The 27,370-nt window shown below is 35.7% G+C and overlaps 1 protein-coding gene across 3 annotated transcripts in view; it reads left to right on the forward strand.

The window, feature by feature from the left end:
- The window catches only part of DGKB (diacylglycerol kinase beta), a gene marked incomplete at its 5' end in the record, with an annotated part of 319,453 nt that overhangs the window by 59,724 nt on the left and 232,359 nt on the right, over positions 1 to 27,370 (forward strand). For all 3 annotated transcript variants that reach the window (XM_082045820.1, XM_082045821.1, XM_082045822.1), the window contains 7 exons: positions 4,662 to 4,711; positions 6,031 to 6,105; positions 6,646 to 6,765; positions 16,348 to 16,465; positions 19,227 to 19,315; positions 19,397 to 19,513; positions 23,756 to 23,854. In XM_082045820.1, the coding sequence (XP_081901946.1) occupies positions 4,662 to 4,711; positions 6,031 to 6,105; positions 6,646 to 6,765; positions 16,348 to 16,465; positions 19,227 to 19,315; positions 19,397 to 19,513; positions 23,756 to 23,854 (668 nt within the window). The remainder of the gene's footprint in view (positions 1 to 4,661; positions 4,712 to 6,030; positions 6,106 to 6,645; positions 6,766 to 16,347; positions 16,466 to 19,226; positions 19,316 to 19,396; positions 19,514 to 23,755; positions 23,855 to 27,370) is intronic.

Below are 27,370 nucleotides of genomic sequence, written 5' to 3' on the forward strand. Positions count from 1 at the left end.
GCAGTTCAATATGAGCCAGCAGTGTGTACCCTGGCAGCCAAGAGGGCAAACTGCATCCTGGTGTGCATCAAACACAGCATAAGCAGCTAACCAAAAGAGGTGATTGGCCCGCTGTATTCACTGTTGGTGCAGCCTCACCTTGAGCAGTGTGTGCAGTTCTGGACCCCACAATTTAAGAAGGATTTGAAAACCCTTGAATGCATCCAGAGAAGGGCAACAAAGCTGGTGAAAGGTCTGGAAGGAATGTCCTGTGGGGAGTGGCTGAGGACCTTGGACTTGTCTAGTTTGGAGAAAAGGAGGCTGAGGAGCAACCTCATTCTCTATACAGCCTCCTAAGGAGGGGAGGTTGAGAGGGAGATGCTGAGTTCTTCTCCCTAGTATGCAGAGACAGTTAAAATAGTTGAAATAGTTAAATAATTTATCGGCACAATAGTTAAATAGTTAAAAGCAGCACCAGTGGAGGTTTAGACTGGACATTAGGAAGCATTTCTTTACTGAGTGGGTGGTCAAACACTGGAAGAAGCTTGCTAGAGAGGTGGTCGGTATCCCAAGCCTGTCAGTGTTTAAGAGGTGTTTGGACAGTGTCCTTAATAATATGCTCTAACTTTTGGTCAACCCTGAAGTGGTCAGGCAGTTGGACTAGATGATTGTTGCAGGTCCCTTCCAATCCTATTCTATTCTTAGAATGAAAAAAATTGTGCTGTAAGATCACTGATACCTTTATCTCAGCAAATATTATAAGGATCCATCCCCAAATTTGGTAATACCAGTTTCGTATCATATGATTAGAATACAAGGATATATGGGTGACTGTGCATTCAGAACACAAGCGAATGACAACTAAGATCCTAGGATTGAAATCGACTTACAATATCATAACTATTTCATTGTAGCAAACTATGAAAGCCTCATCAGAGCTCTAAAGCACTCTGTGCACAAAACAGCATGAAATGGGGATCAGTTCCCTCCCCTGGTGCCAGGAATTGGTACAATGAAAAAGGGGAGAGAAGCAGATGATTTTAGTGCAGGGGATGTTCAATGAACTTCCCGCAACAGGAGCTGCATAGGCTAAACACTGTAAATGATCTACATGATTTAGGAGTGAGAGCCTGATCTAATAAATGTATGGCACTTACATGTTTTGTATATTAAAGACCATTTGAATTTACTACATATAATTAAGGCTATGGTTCTTATATAGGTTTATTTTCTACTTTGTCATACAGGGTTGAAATTTCCCCATATTGTCACTTTTTAGTGTCTAAATTTTGGATTATACTGTACCGTTAGTAGGCAGAATTCCCTATTGATTTTAGTTGAAACTTCCTTACAAATTCATGATATAGTTAAACCCTTTGTCTGAAAGATAGGTCCTGTGGTTTTAAGGTAAAATACAAATGAGTAGCAGTGGTGTGAAAAAGGAAAAGATGGCTTATTCTGGAGTTGCCAACATTAATGTTAATCTCAAATCATAACACTGTGAATCACAACTGAGTCTTTAGATTCAGGACAAGCAGAATATGGAAGCAGTGCTTTCAAATAAAATCTGATATAAGCTAGATGATTTTTTAGGATAAAATACACCTAAAGGAAATAATGTTTAGGTATTTGATCTATGTGATCTATGAGTTTTCATAGATTTACAAATATTCCAGCAGATTAATGGGTTCTCTAACCTATTAGCAGTGTATTCCTGGAGGTGTTAAACACTATGAATGTCACCTGTTTGACACGCTCAGCCTATCTATTATTCATAAACTATACATGGCCTCAATAGAAAGAATATCCCAAACTTTCTTAGCAGAGATACATTGGCAGAATTTTAGTTCTCTTTAGTCATATTTCAAATAGTTCAAGGTACATTTATTGTAAGTACCTTCATGCTCTGTCTCAACCTGTAGACTTGATCCATAGAAACCATTTTCTGCTCGTCATTTTGTTTTCACATGTACCAAGCTTTGCTTGCTGCTGTCCACATGAGGATTCTTGAATGTGTAAGAAAGACCCCTTGTCAATGTGCAGGGTACTCCCTAAGAACTGAACAATGATGTTTTATAGCTCAACTTTTCCTCTTTTAATGTCCCCAACAGCAGAAATTATTTTAGCTCATATTTACATGAGGCTTTATCAGCAGTGGCTTTATTCCTCAGTGCGTATCTGATTTTTATTAGTATAACCATGGACACCAGGCATGTGTTTCTTTTGAAACTGTTCAGAGAAATGTCAGGTGGCAGTATGGAGGAGACATAAATGGTGTGGAGGAAGCACACACAACCTCTATGGCTACCATAAGTTTGCAAACATACTGTGCTTAAAAGTGCTCAAACTTCTCTCCACTATTATGAACAGAAACTTCAAGAATTATGAGCTGTGGGCTTTTTGCCGGTTTCTCTTATCAAGGTTGTCTCCAGGTTATTCTGTTTCTGTTCTTCCATACCAATAGAAGATTCAAGAATGCCTCAATGTCCTTTTGTATTTTTGCAGCCAATGATTAGTTACAGTCTTTATTTTTCCTGTGCTATGCAGTTCTTGGACATTCAGGCTTCTATGGAGTGTGACAAGCCTCACAGTTTTCAGAGTACATGCACTGGTGAAAATAGAAAGTGCATTCAGCACTTGTGTGTGCATATGTTTTTGAGAATGAATTCCCTGACTTCTTCTCAAAAGGCCATAATTTTTAACTCTTGGAATTTCTGAGATACCACCTGTTGTCGTATGCAAGATGAGAAGTCCAGAGGTTGCACGTGAAAGTATAGCAGTGCAGTGACTGATCTCATCTTGGTATTTTTTTAATACATTTTTAATTATTTACAAAAGGTAAGCAGTCTGGTAATAAAAATCAAGTAGCCACTTGGTGCTATCAGGTAGAGGGATGAGAAAATAAATATAAAAGATTGACTTGGGCTCTGTAGTTTGCATCTGAACTTTTGTTCAGATGTTTTTATCATTCTGTTGTTGTTTTTTTTTCTCCTAGAGTACGTAAATCAGCAACACCATGAATATTTAGCAGGGTATGAATAGAAAAGAGATTGCATGCAACGCCAGTAATGTTTTTTAGAGTCTAGCCAAGAGCACAGATTGGGTGTTTTCACTACCCAATACATATGTAATTGGAAAGACTTGCTACAGAGGTGAAACAGTTATAATTATGCTAATATCTGTTTTCAAATGACTGATTAGAATTACTAATTCATAATAAAGGAAAAAAAGTTGTAAGCACTACTTCCCTGGAGTGGGTAAGGGTCAAGGAGTTGATAACCTTGCTTTTGTGATAACTGTAGGACATTGTTTCAACCAGTGCATTACAATCACAGAGGAGGAGGAAGGAGAACCAAATGATTTGAACTTTATCACTGGCTGATTCAGTGATTCGTCCCTATGGAAACTGTGAATGCTTAATGGTATCTTTCCCAGATATTATAACATTAGCTGTCCTGCTCTGAGCAGCTTTGGTAGAAGGCATACTAGCAGGGACAGTACCATTCTCTGGTGGCTTTTAGCATTAACTGTTGTTTTACACTTAAACATTTCTGCTGTATAATTCTGAGGCAAATAAAGGTATTTTTATAGGTTTTTCTTAGCCTGTAACTAATGAGTAATGGACCTTTGTAGCTTGAAACAATGTGCTATAGCCAATATATTCAGTCTCATATTGCAGCTCTTAAGAGCAGTGCAATATAGTGGCAAAAATTGCTGAAGTGGTGAAGAGGTATAGTACTTACCTTTTTTTTCTACAGTTAGGTGACCAGAATAAGATAGGGGAGATATAATGAAAGCAAACCAATCCATATTGTTAAATATGTTTTGCTGCAAGCCAAAACCAATCAATTTCTTTCTGAATTTTACTTTCTAATTGCTAAGAATTTCCTCTCACTTCTCATATTGTTTCCTGAAAACTGCGATAAACTTTGCTTACAGAATTTATTTGACTGTAACAGCATTTGCTGTGGGTCCAATGTGGTGGGATTGCTCACTGTGGACAAGGTCGTATGCTGTGTGTCCAAAGACACCTGATAAGACAGTTTGTAAGCAGATTGCTTTGCTTTTGCTGTCACTCAAGACATTACAGTGTCTGGGACCCACCTGTACATGGGCTCTCTTCTTACTCCTTGGAAAATAGATCTGAGGGGAAAAAAAGGCGTTTTTGAAGGGATCGTCTTTAGATTTCAGAGCTCTGACAAACTGTCCCGGATCTATTGAGTCGTGATAGCCGCAACCAAGCAGTAGGATAACATTGTAATTTAAGTAGGCTTAGCAATATTTGCCTGACCAACTGTGTGTGATCCTATGTTTGGTGAAATGACAAAAGGGCCTTTTGGTGGTACTCACCATGAATACAGACCATCTTTAGGAGGAACCAGAATTAAGTTCACAGACCAAATTAGCTGTTGGAGTGATTATGTGGAAATGTGCAATTGCACTGTCCTGCTAATATGTCTCATTGGAGGCGCTGTGGGCAGGGTAGTCAATGGAGTGAACCGCTCACACAACATGAAGTGTTTGGTGGGTCTGCAGTTAGTGTGAAAATGTTAATGTTTGTCCTTTCTTTAGAACTCAGGCCTTGCTGTTTTGTGTTTCACTTTAGGTTATGTTTTTTTATGAAACAATGTTGTTACTATGGTTTCTAACTGAGTTTTCTTCTCTTTTTGTTTCATTTTTAGTTATGTTTCGCTTATATGATACAGATGGGAATGGATACCTGGATAGTTCGGTAATGTTATTTATGTATTTTAATGCATTGTAAGAGTATGTCATAATGGCATACCTATACAAAACTCCATTAATCCAAATCAAGCTTATATTTATCCTGAATTAATAGAAGCAGTATAAATACAGACAATAAAAAGTCACCTATTTTTAGAGTCACTCTTCAGTTTTCTACAACTGTATACATTTTCAAATGTTGACATTGCTAAAGTGGAGTCCTATTCTATAGTCTTTTGATTTTTAATCATATTACCGTAGGGGACACATTAATATGATTCCTGAAATTGTAGTATGCTGCTGGTAGATGTGTATGAAAGTACCATTTCTGAAGAATTCATTAAAAGGGGAAAGTATGAGAGTCACACAGTGGATATAAATGGAGAGATGTCGGAACTCCCAGGTTGTTATTCAGAATGGAGGAACAGTATTAAAGACAAAGTTTTGAAGAGTAGCCCAACTAAACATTTGAAGCAAAATCAGAGATATAGCAATCACTTAAAAATGTAACTATTTTTTCTGTTACCTAACAGAAAGACGTATTTTATTGGCAGCTTTCTTTCTCCTTTTTTTTTTTCCCCTTTTTGTATCTCACTGAAGTAAGACAGCATAGAAAGGAATGGTAAAGAATAGCAGATTCCCATAAGTTACAGAGGAATAGAGAAGCTAAGTTATATAGAGCTATAAAGTAAATACTGTATAACTGTTTTAGACAATAAAAATATTAATTAGATAACTAGTGCATAATAAATACACATGAGAATTCAGAAGGGTTCTAGATAAGAATTTGATCATGTTTACAAACCAAATTGTATAAAGGAATATGGAGAAGCACTAGTGGTGTGTGATCCAGGGAAGTCACAACACTGTAATGGTAAGAAAATATCTCTGTATTAGTTTATACCATCCTCTTTATGCCAAATTGGGAATTGTACAATGACTGTCAAAAAAAAAGTTTGTTAGATTTATGGAATTTAAAGGACCTTACATCATCAGATCACAGGTTGGGCTTCAGAACATGAAACCAATGCTCAAATGATCAACTAGGAAGGAAGAATCTGTTACTACTTTCAAGCCAGAGGCTGTCCTTCAGTTGTGGAGCTGTATTTCACCTCCCTGCATGCTTTGTGGTCTGTGCCTGATGTTTTGCTAGTGAAACGGATTCACGTAGGAGTGGACAGGTTCCAGTGTAAAGGACATTGTATTAGGAACATTGATGAAAAAGTGTCATTGAATGCAATATGGTTGAATTATAAGTTGCTTGCAATAGACTTTGTCATTATAATATTGTATTAAGTATTATAATTCTTCTTTTTTCATCTGTAGGAGCTGGAAAATATAATTGCTCAAATGATGCATGTTGCAGAGTACCTTGAATGGGATGTTACTGAACTGAATCCAGTAAGAACCCATTTTATCACAAGTTTTTCATGTTGCTAGAGATGGTGTTTAATCATTTTGTGGTACTTCATGTCAACATGTGATTCTGTATGCTAGTAACATAAAAATAATAATAGAATGTGCTCCACTATGACACTGTCAATTAGTGCTTTTATGAGTCTTATTCTGATTAAATCTGATCTCTGAAACATTCTTACTAGAATGTAAGGTTTTCTTTAGTGCATGTAGTAATTAACATTTATAACACAACTAATTTGTCTCTGAATATTTCCTAAAAGTAACTATGTCTTACTTGTATTGTATATAGTAAGTAAACAAGGGGACACAACTTAGTTTGGGAACTTTAGATGATAATAAAATGTAAATAGGAATATGACACTTTTCTAAACTGTGAGTACTCATTTTACTACAGGTGCCATACAGATAATATTTTCCTTACTTTTTTGCATGCAGCTGAGGGAATTTGAGATCTGGACATGTTCTAACTAGAAGCTCCTATATTAGAAAAGAATTTATGAGATTTTTCATTAAACTTTGTAGATCCTTCATGAAATGATGGAAGAAATTGACTACGATCATGATGGCACTGTCTCTCTAGAGGAATGGATCCAAGGAGGAATGACTACAATCCCGCTCTTGGTCCTCCTTGGATTAGAGAATGTAAGTATTAACTGAAGGACAGAACAATATAGGTTGAAAGGAACTTCTGGAGATTATCTGGTCCAACCTTTTATTAAAGGCAGGGCCACAGATTGAATAATCTTGGGCCCTGTCAAGCCCAGTCCTGAATAATTCCAGTGGGGTGGATTCCACCAGTTCTGTAGGCTAGTGTTAATTGTTCCCAAGTGAAAGAGCTTTTTTTCTTAGGCACAGATGGAATTTCTTCTGCAGCAATTACTGCTTGTTGGCTCTTGTCCTGTCATGATACATCCCTGTGACTATAGTTTTTCTGTCTCTGTAACTACCTTAATAAACTACACAAAGTAATAATATCAAAGACAACACTTACACCAAAGGATAGAGTGTTTTGAAAGAAGAGCTTATGTTCTGTGCATTTACAACTTCACATTAAAGATAAGATAGATGTAATATGATCAGTTTTATACCAGTTCAACACAGCTATTTTAACACTGGCATGTTGCCAGTGCCACCTGCTGTCCTGTATTTGAGCTAATTTTTAGCACAAGTATTTTAGCATATGTTTCAAATGTTTTTCTGTTATTTGAGAGAAAACATTTTTATTCTTTTTTTTTTTTTTTTCTGAAGTCTTTTTCAGATATTGAGGTGAAATAATAAATATTACTTACTTTCCCTGTATACTGCTATGACCGGAATTAAGCCTAGATTGCTGTAGTTGCTCGATGGCATTTTAGTTGTACAAAAAATAGTAAGACTTAGACTTTCCATAGGGAAATATGCAACAAAACGACACATTTAGCAGAAGGTATACAATTCATGCCAAATCTTATTAATCAAATCACCAGCTAAATATCTGAATTGAGGATAACTTTCAGTACATTTGGATTACTGGAAGTGCAAATTCTAATTCTATATGTGTGACTGAGTAACAAAACTGTTGAATTTCTTCCTTGTCATCAAACAACAGGACTTTGTCAGGCTGAATTCCATTATTTCCCCAGAATTACTATAAACAAAGGGCAGCAAATGCTGTCAAGCAATCAGTACATAGCAGATAACGTAGTCAATCTCAGTACAGTTTTTTCTTTAGTGACAGGTAGTGTAGATGTTCTGGGAGCATTTTTCAGTGTCTACACTTCATTCTTTCTAAACTTAAAACTCTATAAATTCCGTTATAAATTAGTGCAGATCCTTCTGTAAAGGTTTATTTTCATATTAAAGCAAAAGCTATTGGAAAGAAGCTCTGTAAATGTATGTTATCAGACCTTTTATCCTTTTAAGTGTTTTTCCTAGTTACTAGATAATTTATCTTTCTGTGTTTAGCTTTAATATGGAAATAATAAAAACACGTCAACAATGATCAAAATTCTATGGCCTGCAGTCAACATGGGTCAGTGTTTTGGTCATCAAGAGTATTCCCTGTACATTACGTGTTGAAGAGACATAAATGTACAGTTGTGAAAAAATACTATAATGGTATGCAAAATATATTTTTGATCAATAAGCATAGTTTTATTAGTTGAAAATTGGAGTAAAATGGATGGGTTGGCTTTTAATACTTTTTAATATTTTACTTTATTGTGAATGAAGTCCATTATCTACAGAACTGTACAAGCTGAATTGCTAGTAATTTGCTAACGATTTACTAGGAAATTATGCCATCCTCTAAAAGGTCTCCCATTTTTCTTTTCATATTTGAAACTGCTCTTTATTTCTCAAACTATTTGCATAGTGTGTAGAGGAAAGCGAGATTTATAAATTTTCCATCAAACCTGCAAAAACTCACTACTTCTGTCTGTACACAGTCCTAAATGATCAAATCTAAATGTACTTTAGGACATTGAAAAGTTAAATCAAGAAAGTTAAAACTGTAACGCTTGTCCATCATTATTTTGTGTAAACTTACAGCATGGTTTTGTTGGTTTTACAGCATCTAATGTATTACCAAAGCAGTGCATCATTCCCATTAGTGGAATGTTTTTATTCCTTGTTTTTATTCCTTTTTATGGGCTGCTGTTAGATTTTGCCAACCTAGCTTCCCAGGACTCTGCTTTTTGGCTGGCTTTCTGTCTCCTTTTAGTTATGGTAAAGAAAATTAACATACCTCTTTTGGACTCAGTAAACCAATAATAAAGTTCTGATATGTTAAAGTTTTCTACAGGGTGATTGGGCTGTGAAAATAAAGGGCATAACCTACTTATGGCTTAGACCTGTCCAGGTAGTCTTCACATGTTGAAAATAAGCAAAAAAACCCTCCAAACCAACCAAACAGTTCTCTCACATTCTTTTAACATGAGCCAACTATGCTTTGGCTCTTATGCTGAACTGAGGCAATGATGACATTTTAAATCCAATACATCAATTTCAGAGCTTATCCAGGATGATAGTGACAGAGTTTATTTAAAAACAAAACCAACAAAAAAACAGTGAGGTCTTTAATTTGTGTTGGGTTGGAATTCATTAACTTACTGTCATATACTTAACTCTTGCATAGAAATTGTACAACCAATACAAGATTCTCAGCTGGTGTAATTTTTATGCTAATATCAGTGAAACTATGATAATTTATAATATTTGTCATAGTACCTTCAGAATTCAGCTACATTGTTTATAGTGAATCTTTAGTTTCCTTTAAGAGCTGTATCAAAATATCAGATATCATGTAAAAGTTCTATATTACATTTGAAGCCTTTCAATCAGTTTTTATAACATACTATATTAGATGCTTTAGTTACAATAACTGAAAAAAAATCAGAGAAGCATTTGAGTGAAATATGGGACTATATTATTCAAAAATAAAAGAATAAACAAGTTACTATTTATAAACAATGAGGTTGAGATAGCCTAATCTCTCACAGATTTGTGGTGTTTGCCCTCTGACCTCATCTGTAATCCCCTTCTGAGTAACAGGAGTATTAGGTTGTTATTACAAATATTAGTCAGCCAGCTGTTGCCAAGTTAAAAGAAGCAACTGGGAAATCTGCCTGACTTGTCTTCTGATCTCTCTCTCTCCTCTCTCTCTCTCGCTGCTCCCTCCTCCCCCCCTTTTTCTAGACTTCCATGAAACTTCTAGTGCCCTCTCAAATCTAGTTGAGATTACTCAATTAATTTAAAAATTGCTGGAGCAGTTTAGAGTCATGGAGATAAAGGGACAAAGAGCATAAATAAGTCTAATTTCTCTAGGAAATCAGCCTAAATATCCAGTTTATTTTATCTTACTGGGTTTTATGCTGCTTCCTCCTGAAACTTTAGCTTAGAGTTACTGTGAAAGTAGAACTTAGAAATACAGAGAGATTTAGCTCTGCGACTGTTCCAGGATAGAAACAAGATAGTTTGGTGCTTTTCAAGGCAATTGATGTGATAATTGTAGTACAAGATAAGGAACTTGAATAAGAACTTAATTGGTTCTTATTCTATAGGGGTGCTGTGATACACATACTGTTTGGAAATTTGTCTTGCAAGAAAAGACCTTGTAATTGTATTATGTATATAAACCATTTGTACTTGGGTGACTACAATTTTCCACTTAGCAGAAGCTGAATGTATACTGCATCTACTGAAACCTTTAAGACCCATAATTCTTACTCTGAGGTTTAGTTGTGCCAATTTCATGGAAAATGTTCCAAGAAATAATCTCTTGAAAAGTGAGAATTTCATGTAGGAAAAAAAAAAAATCAGGTAACTAAAGAGGATTTTTAATTTTTGTGGTACAATTTTTAATAATAAATGTATGAGGTAGAGTTTTTTGCTGAATGTCACGCTTCAGCCTGCAATTTTCACAGTCCTCATCAACTTTCCAAATTTATTTTTACTTGTTAAGGCAATAGTTTGTCTCCAGTCCAAACACAGACTGGACTGAGATGTCCCTGCATTACTTCTTCTGGTTGATAGTTACAGTTTTGGGAAGTAGCCTATTGCGTACTAGTGACCACTAGACTGTTTTACTCCTCCACAGTAGAAACATCGTAGTTTCTGAACTTTTTATTTCATTCTGCATTAATTTAAGTAGATCAACATTGTCAGTGTAGTTTGTAATTTACCCCATTGAGTCTTGTAGCATTGCTTAAAGTGTCTGCTGTAATCTGGGCACAAAATGCCTCTTAATGTTGGTTCACTCCTAAGGTTTGTTGTCGTTCACAAACATAATACTTTGCTCTTCCCTAGGAGTTCCTCACTTGTACAATATTATTCCACACTGTTCTGATAAAAGTACTTGATTTATCTTCTGTAGTAATTCCATGCTAGATATTTTGGTCTCACACCTCTTGTAATGGGTCATTACTACCAATTCTGTCATAGATTGTACAAAAAGTAGGTATGAACTGCAAGTTCAGAAGTGCTAGTGTTTAAAAAAAAATCCCTTGTTTTAGGAGTGGAAGGTATTTTATTGTTTTTTCAGTGGCCACTAGATGTCAGAGTTGCATCGTGTCTGGTGCTGTATGGTTGCTGAAAAGCTGCCCTAGGGTGAGAGAGAACTTGAAAATGTGTAAATGCTTCATAAAGTCATCAGTAATCTGAAAGCAGGCCACTATGCCTTTCTCTTAAGTCACCAATTTTAACTATCAACCCATTTCACCTTTTAAATCAAGGTAAATCTCAATGGGATAAACACGTTTGTGTTGAAGCGTGACTATGCTTCAATTAAATCAGAAGCGAATACTCTTACAATTTTATTTTTGAATCTTCAAGCAGCAAATATATGCTATGCTATGCTATGCTATGCTATGCTATGCTATGCTATGCTATGCTATGCTATGCTATGCTATGCTATGCTATGCTATGCTATGCTATGCTATGCTATAATATAATATAATATAATATAATATAATATAATATAATATAATATAATATAATATAATATAATATAATATAATATAATATAATATAATATATAGAGCTGTTATGCTATTTGTTATGCTATTACACTAACTCCTTTTTAACCTTTTTTATTAAATACGGTGTGGAATAAAGTGTGAATCCATACTTGGAAATACTACTTCTTACATTGTATATTACATTATTGTTGGCTTACTTTTTGAGCTCTGAGTATGTGAAAGTGGAACCAAACTGGGGAACTGCAAACATTTGCAAGTCTGGTGTGGGATCTTTTGCACCATGGGAAGTCCCTCTCAGGCCAAAGTCTGAAATGACTGTTTGATACCTGGGCAGCTTTGTAGAGTTGTATTTCCTTCATTCAGCGAGGAATGAGGGCGATCTGGCCTTTTATTGTCCCCAAGGATATTTTTATAAGTCCTGTCTGAAGTCTGACAGGTGAGTTTTGTAAAAGACTGAAGTGCCAATGGGTCATATGCTGTTTCCATATGTACGGGGGCAAAACCAAGACCCTGCCAGAGGCAGCAGGGGCTCAGCCTCTTTGGGCCAGCTCCTTGCCAGCTGGGAAGCAGATTCACCCGAAGCGGTAACGGGAGCTTTTTTACCTGTATCATTTCACGGCATTGCCAGCAGAGGGGGGAATGTTAATGCTTTGTGAGACTGCATAGTAGGAGCTGCTGTAAAAGTGCTCATCTCTTTTCTTGACAACACCGTCTGCTTTTATGCTGTGCTGGCTCCCACTTCTTTGCAGGGAGTTTGTAAATGCCTTTCCTTTCCACAATCCTCCTTCTCCTGTTGCCTGGAGGTTGGTAAAAGCCCAGCAGATGTCAGGAGTAATCAGAACCTTTTCCGTGTCTAAGGTGTAAAATAAACGCTATTTCATGCAAGTATACAAATTTGTCATTATTTAAAATGGAATTTCTGCAGCATATCAGTCTCTGTGGATGACAGGTGACTAGCAGTTTAGGGACAAGGAAACTTTGGAGTGTGGCTAATATTGAAGCTTGTTTAAACAAATTTGTTTCCCCTCCTGTGCTCACTTTTCTATGCTGTTGTTTTCTCATGTTCACATTAATACTTAAGCATTTCTGGATGATCAGGATAGTACACTGGTGAGTGCATGGATAAAGGCTGGGGAAGGGATTTTTTTTCTTTTCACTTTTCTCCAGCACACACACAGACACAAAATATCTTGGAAGGCAGAAGTGAGAAACCCTCCCTAATGCATGTCTCTTGAACGATGGTTCTCCCCCTCCAGTTGAACCAGTTAGAACCCGCTTTCCCCAAACTAAATGAAACAAAACCTGACATGAATTCTTTGCTGAGAACCACCAAAGGAATATGGAACTTAACTGCATTTGTATTAAAAGGAGGTGCTGCATGGTTTAATGGAAACTCTTCTCACCTTTCCACTGACTGAACGTTACACAAAGATCGGTTGTAAAAGTGTCAAGTCATATAAATATTTTTAAAATAAATGAAAATAAAAGTAGGCAGTGAAAGAATGATTTAACAGACTCACTAACATACTTTTCCCTCGATTGCTTGTTACTGGCTCTTCTTAGAAAAGACTGAGCATGCTGGTATTTCAGACGCTCTGTAGCTATTCTAAGAGCTGATACTTGCTAGGATGAAAATTTATCAGTGATTTCATTACCCTTTTTTAAGTCTCAAAATCATGAATTTTGTGCTTGAAACCTTCAGATCTCTTTGCTTACTTTTATTTACAAATATGTAAAAAGCTGAACTAAGTTAATATTACACCAGATTAGGGATGTCTAGCTAAATTCTGTGACTGCATTAAATTTTTCACCAATTCTGAGACTGGTTCTTTCACAGTTGACTTGCTTATTAAGGTCAGGTCCTTTTGGCAATCAAAGCTGTGGTACAAGGGTCAGGACCATAAGTTAAGAGAACCATTGTTGTTAACAAAATAAATGTTACTATTGTCATTATATTCTGAAGTCTGTGTATGGCATATAGAGACTTCATTTTCAGTGATATATAATGAAGTGAGGAAGATATTTTTACTGTACCTGCCTTGCTTTGAGATCTTCTTAATGACTGTGTTTTTAAACTGTTTTTCAGGATATGGAAGCAAAATGAGTGAATGTCAGTAAAATGCACTAATGTGTCAGAATTGTGGATTTTATTCATACTTAAAGACTTGCATTGAGGGGGCTTTGTTTCATATTATGTCTTTTTTTTTTCTTGGCAGTGTTTTAAAAAGTTATGTGCATGCATAATCATATGCAGCACTTTATTGCTTATTTTTGGCAGTGCATAAGAGCAAAAATTTAATTTGCTATTTTCCAAAAGTGCATTGTGTTTATGTAATGGATTTGCATCAGTTGCAGCCTGTAACACAGTTAAGTGTTTTAATTGGCAGAACACCCACATCAAGACTTGTTTGTTTTTCTGATAAGGAAAATGCCAGCTAAGTTAGTCCATATGTTCTTTTCAAATAAGAAGCCACATATTCACATGTAATGGCCATTCTTTAAAAATAAAATTAAAATGAAAAAGTAACACAGAACTAATGTGGAAGAGGGGCAAGTTTATGCATAATTATGAATTTTTGTTAATTTTCAGAAATAGCAAATATTGTAAGGAAAGCTGGTCAGCATGCATTTTAATTGCTTTTGATTCATGACTCTGTTGATGACCTGAGTAATGTTAAAATTCAAGAGTACATTGTTTACTGTTTTTTTCTCAGACGGGTTTACATGGTCTTTATTGTCTAGTGAATAATTGTCTGCTTTCAGAAGGCTTGAAATTCACACACTATATTGCAGTTTAACAATACTTTTAAAATGTGTGGAATGTGGTAGTAAGATGGAAAGAAAAATAGAAGTTGCAGAGCTCCATTTAATGAAATACATCCTCTTCAGATGCCAGTCATGAAGAAACTTGACAGACTTCTAGTGCTCCACAGCTGCAGAATCTATTTTTGCTTCTTCAGAGAAAATTGGAAAACTTCCACACTTTTTGCCAGGCTGAGAATCCTACATTAGGCATCTGCTCTGCTCTTTCTGCAGCAAGGGGACCCTGACATTGCCCAGCTGTCAGAGATGGCATTTGAACTCCCGCTGATAATATCGGGGAAACTCCACTTAGGCTCTGATCCTGATATCTCAATAGAGGAAAAAAAAATATATATATATTTCAACTGACTTCAGTTCCTTTTGTTTCTAGGTGTTTTGTAGGAATTATTCAAAGTTGTCTTCTGGCTAGGGCCTGGCTTTGAACCAAACATTTTTAATTTCTTGGAGTGATGGTTTTCCTTCAGGACTTTTTTTTCCCCACAAGGATGAAGAAGTCTTCATCTTTGACTTGTTGTTAACAGCTGATTCTTAGAATAGAGCAATATTGATATTTAAGGGCATGAGTCATGCAGTATATGCTAACATACGACAAAACTGAATTTGTATTCAAATTTGTTCGCTGACTTACATTGTCCTTATAATTGAAAATTGTCATATTATTGAAGATGTAGCCAGGAATATTGTATATATGTGATGACAAGTAGTAGTAATAGCTTGAAGTGAGAAATCAAAAACTGCTTAAGAAATAGCAGTTGATGAGAACCAGAGGCTGATGTAGCTTTCCTCTAGCCGTGTCACAATTTCTTTTTGGTAAAAATGACCAAGAAGACTATAGTGTTTTAGCAATACACAATGAAGAATCAAACCACTGCAGCCCATTTTCAGCTGAGAGACATTAACTGCCTTTGTTCCTTTGGATGTTATGTTTGGTAAAAAATAAAATACGTTTTTAAAAAATCAAATTATATTATATTACATTAGGTTAATCTATTTTTTTAAAATCAAAACATGTAATGATTGCAAAAAGGAAAAATTCTGACAGCCAGACTTGCCAAGAAACCTGGAATTTATAGAATTAATTTAACACTGCACCAAGTTCACATCATTGTAAAAACCTTCTAATAACAGTGAGGTCTCAGAATGATTCTGCTAAAAAGGAGGAAGAGAATCCTGCAACTAAAAAGCTTACTTTTGTGGATGCAAATGATTTGATAATATTTCAGTTGTACATGTAAGTTACAGTAGGCCCCTGAGTTGTAAGTGCTGATGAGTTAATCAGTCTGTTCACACAACATTTGAGTCAAGTGCTACAGCTACCTGAAACTGTGAGCTTAAATACAAGGAATTCAGTTTTTGGAGAAGAGGTCCAGGATGTAAGTCTCACCCTTAAATACTTGATTTTTTGATAGGCTGTTGGCAGTAGATTAACATAAATTAAAGTTGGCCATAGGTATTATTTTGTGGGGGGGTTAGATTTCCCACTGCACATATGTTGATACATGGTCCTTATTCTAAGGATCATTAGGAATGTGTCTGTAGTTTTTAAAAAATCCTTTCTGTTGTTTATTCTGGGTGGTTTTACCTTCTAACCTGCAGCACCTTTATTTTTAGAATTAGCCTAGAATACATTTTAGTTTTAATACTAGTTGTAATTTTATATCAGCTTAGTTTTATTGCTAGCATTGTGTTGCAGTGGTGACAGCAGCCTGGTGCCTTTTCTGAGTCATTTTTGAAACACATGGATGTCCATGAGCTTCTGAAGAATTTTTTATTTTATTACTGCCTGTGTATTTAGGATGATTATACTGTGATCTGGTGCAGAGTATTAAACGAAGAAACAGCTTGTCTTTTATGTTCTTGAGTCAATCTCCAATTTTTATTGGTACTTATATATTTTATTGTTTATTTTATTAAGTCAAATCTGTTTCTTTTATGTCCTGTGCAGAATGTGAAAGATGATGGGCAGCATGTATGGAGACTCAAACACTTTAACAAGCCTGCCTACTGTAATCTTTGTTTGAACATGCTAATCGGAGTAGGCAAGCAAGGTCTCTGCTGTTCTTGTGAGTATCAGCATTTCAGTGTCCATTTGCATTACATGTCTATTCCTAGAAACGTTGTGCTCACTAAATAACAAAGAACTAGTAGCTTCCCATTACAAAACCTTTGCCAGCACAATGGTGTCTTCCCCTTTGTCTTCTATGGTCTTCTATGCTTGAGTGCTCAAGGTTCCATTTTTAGTTTTTCAGGATATTGGGCTTTCAAAGCTGTTGTTTGAGGGAGTTTTCTGTATTGGAATAGCTCTCAGTGTTAGTTTCCTTTGGAGTCTGCCTTTTTTTTTTCTTTTTTTCTTATCATGCTTAAGTTTTAACCTTATATTTTTGTTATTCCTCTTTTGTATTTATTCATAATTATTCATATTCTTTGATAGGTACTCGCTTGACTTGCATTTAAGTCCCATATTTGTTTATTCAATTTTTTCACAGAATTCTTGTTTTGTTAATTGTGAAGGTAAAAATTCCAGCTTCCCAGAAATCAGGTTTCTATAACACTTCTAAAGTTTTGTAGGTTTATTTGGTTTGTAATCATAAATCTTAGTTTTGGCAGCCTTTCACATATAAACTGATTATGATGTGAAGGAACACAGAAAAACTACTGCATTTAATTTGACCTTCATTAGACTATTAGATGCAATTACTACAGTTCAATTCCTTCAGTTGTATCTATGTATCTCCTAATAATCTGTGTTTGACCAGCTCATAGCCTGTATCTTGAGAAACCAAATCTTCCTGAAAGATACCTCGTCTCTGTTTGAAGAGATGGATGATCCATATCTTTCTTTTGTGGTGTGTTCCAATGATTAATCATCTTTTTTTAAGACATATTTTCTGATTTCAGTATGTCTGGTAGATGGTTCCAATGATTGGTTCGTGTTATGCTGTGCTCCTTTAGATTAATGAGATCTTTAGTACCCACTGTAGTCTTCTCACGATGGTATCAAGTCACCTTTCATTGTTCTTTTTGATAAATTAATCAGTTTCTTAGTGTAACTTACTTTCTCTGTTTTTGGTATGAAAGATAGCCCATCACAGCTGATCAGAACCTTTCTGCGTGCATACTTTTATTGATTTAATTTGAGATTAGTCGGAATAAATGAGGGTTTTGGAATCGACCATTTCTCTCTCCTCACTGGGCACAGTTCTCTTTAAAACATAATTCAGATGTAAATCTTCCATGTATGCATTTTCACGTAATGTAATTTAATTCACAATACTATGGAGTGAGAGAGATACATTTATTAAAATTCAAACAAATAGAAATCGCATAACTTCAGATTAATGAATGCTAATGACAGTACCCGGAATATATATTTATATATATAAAATGCGGAATTGACTATTAGATCTTGAAATGTTACATTATTTAATATTCTTTTATGTCAGACTGATGTAAACTCAGTCCTTGTGAGGAAATATAAGAATCATAGATGTTTGAAAGATAAAATTCTACTGAGCCAATAACATAGATCATCATCCTCAGCAGTTATCAGAAATGTGTAGATGAGTTACATACAGTAAACTGCCCCAGAAAAGCCAACCTTACAAGAGCTGTAATTTTCTCTGCTGCAAGGTACCTCTTCAAAATTTATTTTTTGTTGTCCTTGGCATTTATTTGGTGAGAACAATTGTCCCAGAGTATCTGAAGAACATCCACATGCTCTTTTTAGTTACTTCATGCAGCAAGGGGCATGAGTCTACTTACAAAACTGTTAACACTCTTTTCTTATCTCACTAAGCGTCTTCTCCAATATATTTTCAGAGCGTTGCTATAGATGTTATTATTTGCATTTTAGATTGTGTGGGAGGAAAAAAAAGGAAAGAGGAGACTGCAGGGGGCCTCACCATCCCTCCATGGTCCAATCAACAATGTTACTCCCTGCAGTTTGTCTGATTAATGGCTGCGCCTCCCACTGGGTTTGTGTAATAGGTGCAAGCAAGGTGTTTAGAAGTACTTTGTGCTTAATTGCTCTCGAGGTCAAAAGCATGAGACATAGACCATACAGGGAGAAATTCATTCTCAGTTTTTAATAGTTGACTATTGAATGCAGGTATAAGCTGTAGCATAATTTCCTTGCCTAAGCACAGTTGTGTAGTCGAAGTCAGGAGAGCTTTGCATTGTACCCTGACATTTGTATGCTTTCTAAATGCAGCTAGTGCCATCTCTACAGACCTGATCAGCAACAGTAGTTACCTAAAATTGGTGCGGAAGGGTTTGGTGGAAAAAAAGCTTCTCAGGAGTTAGTATTTGGGAGAGTTAAAGTTGGGATGATTACATGGAATGCATGGAAACAATTGCTATCTGAAAATGGACTAATCAGCCGTTTAAGATTTATATGTCAATAGAAGGAACAATATAAATTCATTGCCTTTTATTTTTGTGCTTGCCAGCTGCTCTCATTCCTATAGTTTGTAAAATATAGATTTCTTTCTATAAGCAAATGACACCAAACCCTTTGGCAGTCATCAATTTTTGTTTAATATTTTTATCATTTGGAAATTATTGTGAAAAAGTTTATTGAGCTCTGATTTAATTAAGCATTTCCTGTTATGCAATAATAGTGCATTCTTGGATTTCTCACTTGCATAATATTTCCTGTTCTAATTGGCCTTTTATATTCCATGGAAAAAGCAGTCTAGTTTGAGTTTTCATTGACTGATGGGATTGATTATATAGAGATGGCATGCTGGTAGCATTATTTGTTTCATAAAAATGTAGTCAGAAACACCATTGCCTCAACATCTATTTATGTGTTTCTTCTTTCAGTTTGCAAGTATACAGTCCACGAACGCTGTGTCGCAAGAGCTCCCGCATCTTGCATCAAAACATATGTGAAGTCCAAAAAGAATACTGATGTAAGTTTGGGGTAGCATTAACTTTGCCATGTATGTGTTAATTTAGTAACTCTATGTATATCCACACTTTTTTTTTTGCAGGTAATGCACCATTTCTGGGTAGAAGGAAATTGTCCAACAAAATGTGATAAGTGTCACAAAACTATAAAATGTTACCAAGGCTTGACTGGACTTCACTGTGTTTGGTGTCAGATCACAGTGAGTATACTATTGTAAAACCTTTAGCACAGGTTAGAGAGACAAAAATCTGCATATCTTTTTCATAGCCTCATAATTCATCAAAAGGTCTCGTTCAGTTTTGTCATCAGAAATAGATAGTGTTTGTTTATGAAACAGTATATGTAGAATATTGGCAGGAGTCCTAAATTGTCGCAAGCAGATATGCTTAAAGGTGTACTCTGCTTCTAGACTTTATATGAATGAAAAGAATACATGTCACTCTAAAGAGCAGAATTCCAAATCTATATTACTGAAAGATTATAAGTTTTCAATACTGGTGGAAGTTAAGGTCACTATGACATTAGGGCAAAATCCTAATTTGTGGTGTACTGACAGGCAAATGAAATTGAGGACATCTGGTAGGATACAGTGATTTCAAGTATCTGGGCATAATAGCAGAGACATCTTGATAATATACTAATCTGTGCACCAAGTCTAATATATACAACTTTTGTGTGTTCCTTATTCAGCAGAAACCAATAACTGGAACTAATGACATTCAAGGAACACTGCCTTTATAAGTGAGATCTTCATGCTAGAAGGAGCAATGCCAGTATTTCTGTTCCTAGCCAGAGCAGGATTTAAATCTAAATGGGGAGAGATTCAGCCTTCTTGTAGGGTTTTTGCTTTTTTGCTGATATCATTATTATTGTTATTGCTGTGGAACACCAGTTGTTTGTTCAGTCTTTTAAATAATAATATGAGACTGAGGCATTAGTGAATGTTTGTTTTCAACACACAAGTTTGGATGTTTTATGACATATTTTCTTAACAGAAGAATGCAAAATATGAAACACCATAAAAGAAAATAGATCCAGGATACTTTCACTGATAAGCTGTTATGATTACTTATAAACCAATATTTTAGAAGAAAACAAATATGTAGTCCAGATTGCTGTCAAAATTTGGATAATTTATGTAGAGAGTGAAACACCCAATCCAAAATTTCACATGCAGATAATAAAATTTAGGCAATGGCTATCTGTGTTTAGACAGATAAACAAGAGTGTTCCACTCTAAATATGAAAGTGTTTACATCTGTATAGTATATGTATATCATTCAAGAAATATATTTTATGTAAGGCTTCTTCCTAAAGTCAAAGGAAGTTGCAAATTCTGTAGCTCCTCAGAAAAAATATTTTCCCAATATTTCATGCAAATCTGGACCAGATTTGTAAAGGCCTTTTATTTCTTGATACATGTAAAGGTTTAGAAGACTTCCAGAAGAACTGGTATTCACTGAGGAAATACTGAGGAATGGTTTGTCTTCGGAATTGCTGTGAAAGAACTGGTTAAATTTTTTTTGAGATATCCTAGGTGATTGTGTGCATATTTAAATGCTTAAATACTATAAAAATTCCAATGAAAAAAGGGTCTAATTTTTGTTACAGCCAAAACTGAAAATGTTGGCACTGAGGTTTAGAATTTTGCAATTGTATTTGCATCAGTAATTTAAAGATTTTTGTTTTCTGTTAAATTAATATCGTATTTTCAAGATATCTTTAGTCATATTTTTATTTAATTTTTATGGCTTCACATAAGTGAAAAATGAATATTTTAAAAGTTCTAAAAATACTGCAAATTACTTGTTTTTCCATCTCCTATTCACTTTTCTTGCAATTCCATGTATTCTGTATATCCTATTGCAATAACTTCCTTTGCTAATAGTAGTAACTTTATTACTGAAAAAAGAGTGGCTTACATTTCTAACAGATGCATGGTTTTTGAATGGATATTCTGAAGTCACATAATTATCATCACATCTGTCATACGTTTTCAATTCCTTGTAAAACAACACATTTAGGGCTTGTTGCGGACATCTTTTTATAATATAAGAGGGTGTGTTGTGTAAGAGTTCTTACACAACTAATTCTGATCCTCTTTTGTGCATGTTATATATGTCTCTTTTTACAACTTAATCGAGTCACTTCTAATGTCAAATAAGTGAATCAAATCCCAAAATTTAGAGGTGTTTTTCACTAAGGAGGCTTGTTATACTGAGTTCTCAGCCAGGCCTGTGACTCCCTCTTCCATATACTCTGTAGTTCACTACTACAGTCTTGTAAATGCTTTGTTGCTTTGTTTTGTTTTGTTTTGTTGTTTTGTTTTTTTTTTTCCTTGTTTTCTCTCCAGTAAATATGGTTTTTCATACTTTGCAAGCATCTGGTTGTGAGGGAGGTAATATTCTAACGGAGCTAGGTTTGGGGTAAGAGAATTTTGGGGAACTGTATTTAAAATCTGCTAAAATATTTCTTTTGAGAAGAGATGCATATTAATTTATTTCATTGTGTCAAAGTGTTACTTTCATTAAAGCTATGCATCTTCTACCATTTCTCTTGTTTGGTATGCACCATTTCTGTTGTCAAAGATCAGCAGAGACTAATAAGAAGATTAAGCTATTTTTTTTCATAGATAAGTTTGCATGCCACCGAGTAGCAAAGCTGCTAATTACCACCAAATGTGTGAAGATACTTTTATTTGATGTAACATGGCCTGGTGTGCATTAATTATGGTACAAGTAGCTTTACTACTGAGGCAGAGAATTAGCATGACAAATGATTTAGATTACAGGGCTACCAAAATACCCTCACAATAAAGCTTTAATACTCAGAGTAAATCGAAACTCGTTAGACTTTTATTTTCTGTTGCTAAGTAACTGCCTGAAAAGGTAACTTTGCAGGATAAATGAATATGGACAAGGCTAATATTAGGTGCCATTCAGTTCAAAATTCAGAAATGTTATGTCAACATTAACTGTACCAGATAACTTTATGAAAACTGAATAGCCAGTAAAACTTATGTACATCAGCAACTGGTACAATTTTAGTGTAATTTTAATAGAGTTCATACTGACATAGTTAAATCATCTGAGGGAAAATGAGTCAGTTATTGGAAAAATGTGATTTACAGACACAGACATTGAACTACGGATTTTATAACAGCTATTGAACCTGTTGAACTAATGGTGTATGCTACTGATTATATTAGTTAAATCACTTGTTAAATAAGATTTGTACTTCAAAACTTCTGATATTTATTATCTCGATTATTTTTCTTTAATGCAAATATGCCTATCTTCTCAAAAAAATAAAATATTCATCTCAATGGGAAATGCACAGTTTATTGAATCAATGCACATACAAAATCACAGAATCTCTTAGTTCAGAAAAGACCTTTAAGATCATCGAGTCCAAATAATAAACTTTCACCAAATTTCACAATATGAATTTTTATTTTTTTGTGGCTATCTCTAATAACATTGTGAAGCATACTAGTTTACTAATTAAATGTGAGTGATCCAGACACACAAATTTGCCTTTGTACTGTTTGGCTGTATATATATGTTGAAACATTATATTTAGAGAGATTTGAATTAAATATTAAAATGTCAACAAGAACTCTTGATTATTAACGTCAAATATTTCAATAAATATATCATTATTTGTTGACATTTTATGTTGATGTTATACACACATTTTCCCTTCCAGCTTTTTAACAATACAGAAGTAAGCCAATGCTCTTTCAGTCAGCAGACCTGAGGATATTCTTTCCATGTTTTCAGAGTAGAACTCTTCTCGTTGCTTTCAGGAAAACTGGATGAATGCTAAGAATGAAGGAGGAAAAGGAGAGTAATTCAGGTTCCTCAGCAGTCAATGGAAGCCTGAACACTGATTCAATCAAGCCCAAAATTTCCCCAGTATAGCTTAAAGCTCTTAGATATTCCTACATTATTCTCTTCTATTTCAGATATATTTTCACAGATATTGCAGCATCACAATTGAATTGGTGTTGACTTTATCAGCTTCAGCTAGGAAGCAGAGCTATAGCAATAATGCCAAAGGCTTTCTTGAATTACCCCAGATTACCAACTAGTAGTAGGACAGAGTTTCTGGCTCAGTGCAAGAAATGAAGGTTTTGATGACACATAACCCTATGCTGGTGTTACTGTACTGCCATGCAGTGTTCTCATTTTGAGTGCTGGACCAACCACATGTGCAATTTCCAAACTAGAAAATATTTTGATCCACTGTTCTTTTCCTCAATAAAAATTAATTGGTTTGGTCAATCCTAAAAGGCTTTCCACTGCAGTGTATTTCTTTTTTCTTGTAGTAACTCTGGTAACAATTAGATTAATTACTCACCCCATTCTAGGATGTCCTTATTCTTAGGCTGAAGTAGAAAAATGTCTAAGTTGAATCTTCATTTTTTGTCTTTCTGTAGTTGCATAATAAATGTGCTTCACATCTAAAACCTGAATGTGACTGTGGACCTTTGAAGGACCATATTTTACCACCCACATCAATCTGCCCAGTAGTATTGGTGAGTTGTCCATATCTTTATTTCAGCTGTAATCCTCTGTCATAGGTAATGACTAAAACAATGCTGGGCTTGACTGCCAGAGTATTTGTTACATTCGTGGAACTGTGTGAACCTTAAACATGATGGGTAATCCTGGCTGATGAGTTTATAGGCACAAGCGTGTTGCATTTTCCTTCATGTGAGAATGAACTTTCTGCAGGGCATATTGTAGCTGAAGCTGACTCAGGTTTTATCACTTACTCAGACTGTACTTACCAGAAACAGTATAGGCAGAACACTTGTACGTTTTACATCTTTTATAGATCCAGCTTCCCAGAATAATGAAGTTATTCTTATGGACAGTTTTTGCTTGGGATGCATATTGTATATCTGCAATGCTGAGGTCTCTGATCTAAACCGGAGGTTACCTAGAATGATGACACTGGTCTTGCAGTAAGCTATGCATCAACATTATGGTATATTTTATTCTGCAGTCATGAACGGTAAATTTCTCTGTCCACAAAAACAATAACTCAATTCAAGGAAAATAAAAATGCATGTTATGTGTAGGTTATATAGAAAAGAGCTGACCAGCTTATCGTGAAAAAAGAGCTTCGAAATTAACTTATGCATTCACATATTAAATTGGATGGTTTATGCTGATGAAAGTCATAGCCTCATCATTTTCATAACAGAGCAGACATGTGGTCCTCTTTAAACATATTTCATAGTAAGAGTAAGAAATGCTTGAACTTGGGAAAGAATGTTTGATTGCAGGGGAAGACAAACAAGAGAATTATACCTTCTAATCTTAAATCTGTTTCTGATAATTAAAAATAATACTCATGCCTAGTGTAAATTACTTATTTTCTGATTAATCCTTTTGACTGTTTGTCTATAAATCTGCTAAGGGATGGATGTAGACTTTGGCCCTCTACTTGACTAAACTGGGACTATTCCATTGCTGTCAATAAAGGTAAAGCAATGGAAATCTGGCTTTAATAATTATGTAATATTTTTTAAATTTTATTTGAAAAGTCAGTAGTTTTGTAGTTTGTTTGTAATGTTATTTTGATATTATCTGGACAAGTTCTGAATAATAATTGTAAAATATTATTTTAAGTTTGGATGATTACATGCTGCATTGCATTATTTAATTTTTAGGTCGTACTTTAAAAGTTAACATGGAGAAATTATGACTTTGTTATTGGAGTGTTTTTGTTTTATTTTTATTTATTGTTTGCGATTCTTATAAACTGAATAAAGCCTAAGCATGAAATTTCATCTTCAATTATATTTGCGTAACTCCATTTTCTTTTCAGAAGAGGAAGAGGGATGGAGGAATTAAGATTTTAATTCCACAGTTGGAGTTTAGTTAAGTTGTTTAGAGGATATACAAAACCACTCTAGAGTCAAATCACACTTGAATAGGTTTGTTTTATCTGCAAATTTTGAAGTCATAAGCAGAAGTAAATATGTTTTCCTGTATCAGAATCATGTTTCAATATTACATACTAATAATGTAACACTAAACATGTATTTCAACCCAATGTATGTTGTTAGGAATGGAAAATATATTTTACTGTGATTTAATGTGACCTTTATAATTTTGTAGTATATTTGTTCATCTAGTAGTTTCTTCCAAAATGCATTAAAATCCTAAGTATACTTACATTACAGATAATACATTGGTGACCTAGCTAATACAAATTCCTCATAGAAACTATTGATTATTAATTAGTTTCTCCTATTTCCTGTTATGGGGAGTCCTCCTTTTGAGAAACATAATGCTTCCATGTATGTGAAATCTGCACTCTCAATAATGACAGTGGAAACAGTGAATATATCCATGTCAGAATTGTCTAAATATAGAATAGTAAGTGTTTGTTAATAAAAATGTTAATAAAAATGTTTCACCTGACAGTGAAAGGGTCTTTCACCTAGGACATGCATTTTGGGGGCTGATGCTGTCCATCCGTCAGAGAAGGGGAAGAGCATCTCTTTGGTCATAGACTTGCCAAGCTGGTGAAGAGGCCTTTAAACTAAAGTTGCCAGGGCTAGGGGAACCTCAATCCATCCCTGTCCTACCGGTTGGATGCCAGTGCCAGCAATAGATGCCCAGGGCCTGGAGAAGGATCACAGGTCAGCAGGAGAGCACCTGAATATGAACACAAAGGAATTCCAGCCACTCCAGCCAGTAAGTCAGCTTCTCGGGAGCCCAGCTGAAATGCCTCTATGCAAACACACATAGCATGGGAACAAGAGGAGCTAGAGAAGTGCACATGACTGCAGGGCTATGATCTTACTGGTCTCATGGAGATGTGGTGGGATGGCTCCCATAACCGGAATGTTCAAATGGAAGCATACAGGCTCTTTTAGAAAAACAGGCAGGGAAGATGGGCAGTTATCGCCCTTTATGCCACTGACTGGCTGAAGTGCATGGAGCTCTGTGCAGAGGTGGATGAGGAGTCACTTGAGAGCTTATGGGTGAGGATTAAAGGAAGGGCTGGGACAATGGGGGTCTGTTACAGGCTACCTGACCAGGAAGACCAAGCTGAGTGGTTGAGACTCTCCATAAAGAGGCAGAAGCAACCTCACATTCAAAAGCTGTGGTCTTCAGGGGTTACTTCAACCACCTGAATATCTGTTAGAGGGACAACATACCAGCATACCAAGCAACCCAGGAGGTTCCTGGAACGTGTTGATGGTAACTTCTTTCTCCAAGTGATAGAGCAGCCAATGAGTACAGGTGCTATGCTGTACCTTGTTGTCACCAACAAGGAGGGGCTGGTGCAGAATGTGAAGCTCAAGGGCAGCCTTGGCTGCAGTGAACCTGAAATGGTGGCGGTCCAGATCCTTAGGGCAGCAAGGAGGGTGCACAGCAAGCTCACTACCCTGGACTTCAGCGGAGAAGACTTCAGCCTCTTCAGGGCTGCTTAATGGAATACCATGGGATAAAGCCCTGAAGGGAAGAGGGGCCCGATACAGCTGGTTAATATTCAAAGATCACCTCCTCCAAGCTCAGGAGTGATGTATCCCAGCAAAGAGAAAATCGGGCAAGAACACCAGGAGGCCTGCAGGGATGGACATGGAGCTCCTGGTCAAACCCAGACAAAACAAGGAAGGTTACAGAGGGTGGAAGTAAGAACAGGTATCCTGCGAGGAATACAGAGAAATTGTCCAAGCAGCCAGGAATCAGGTTAGGAAAGCTAAAGCCTTGATAGAACTAAGTCTCACCAGGGATGTCAAGGGCAACAAGAAAAGCTTCTATAGGTACGTGAGTGCTAAAAGGAAGACTATGGAAAATGTGGGCCCTCTCCAGAAGGAAATAGGAGAGCTGGTTACCTGGAAGATGGAGAAAGGTGAGGTACTCAATGACTTTTTTTGCCTCACTGTAGGAGTTCTAGTTTGATGTCATCTAAGGAACTCAGTCCATGGGACCTGATAAGATGCGGGACCTGAGGGAACTGGAAGATGAAGCTGCGAAGCCACTATGCATCTTATTTGAGAAGTCATAGAGTCATAGAACCAAACTGG

Source organism: Streptopelia decaocto (genome assembly GCF_964273445.1).
Source record: "Streptopelia decaocto genome assembly, chromosome: 2".
In the NCBI taxonomy this organism is placed as follows: Eukaryota; Metazoa; Chordata; class Aves; order Columbiformes; family Columbidae; genus Streptopelia; species Streptopelia decaocto.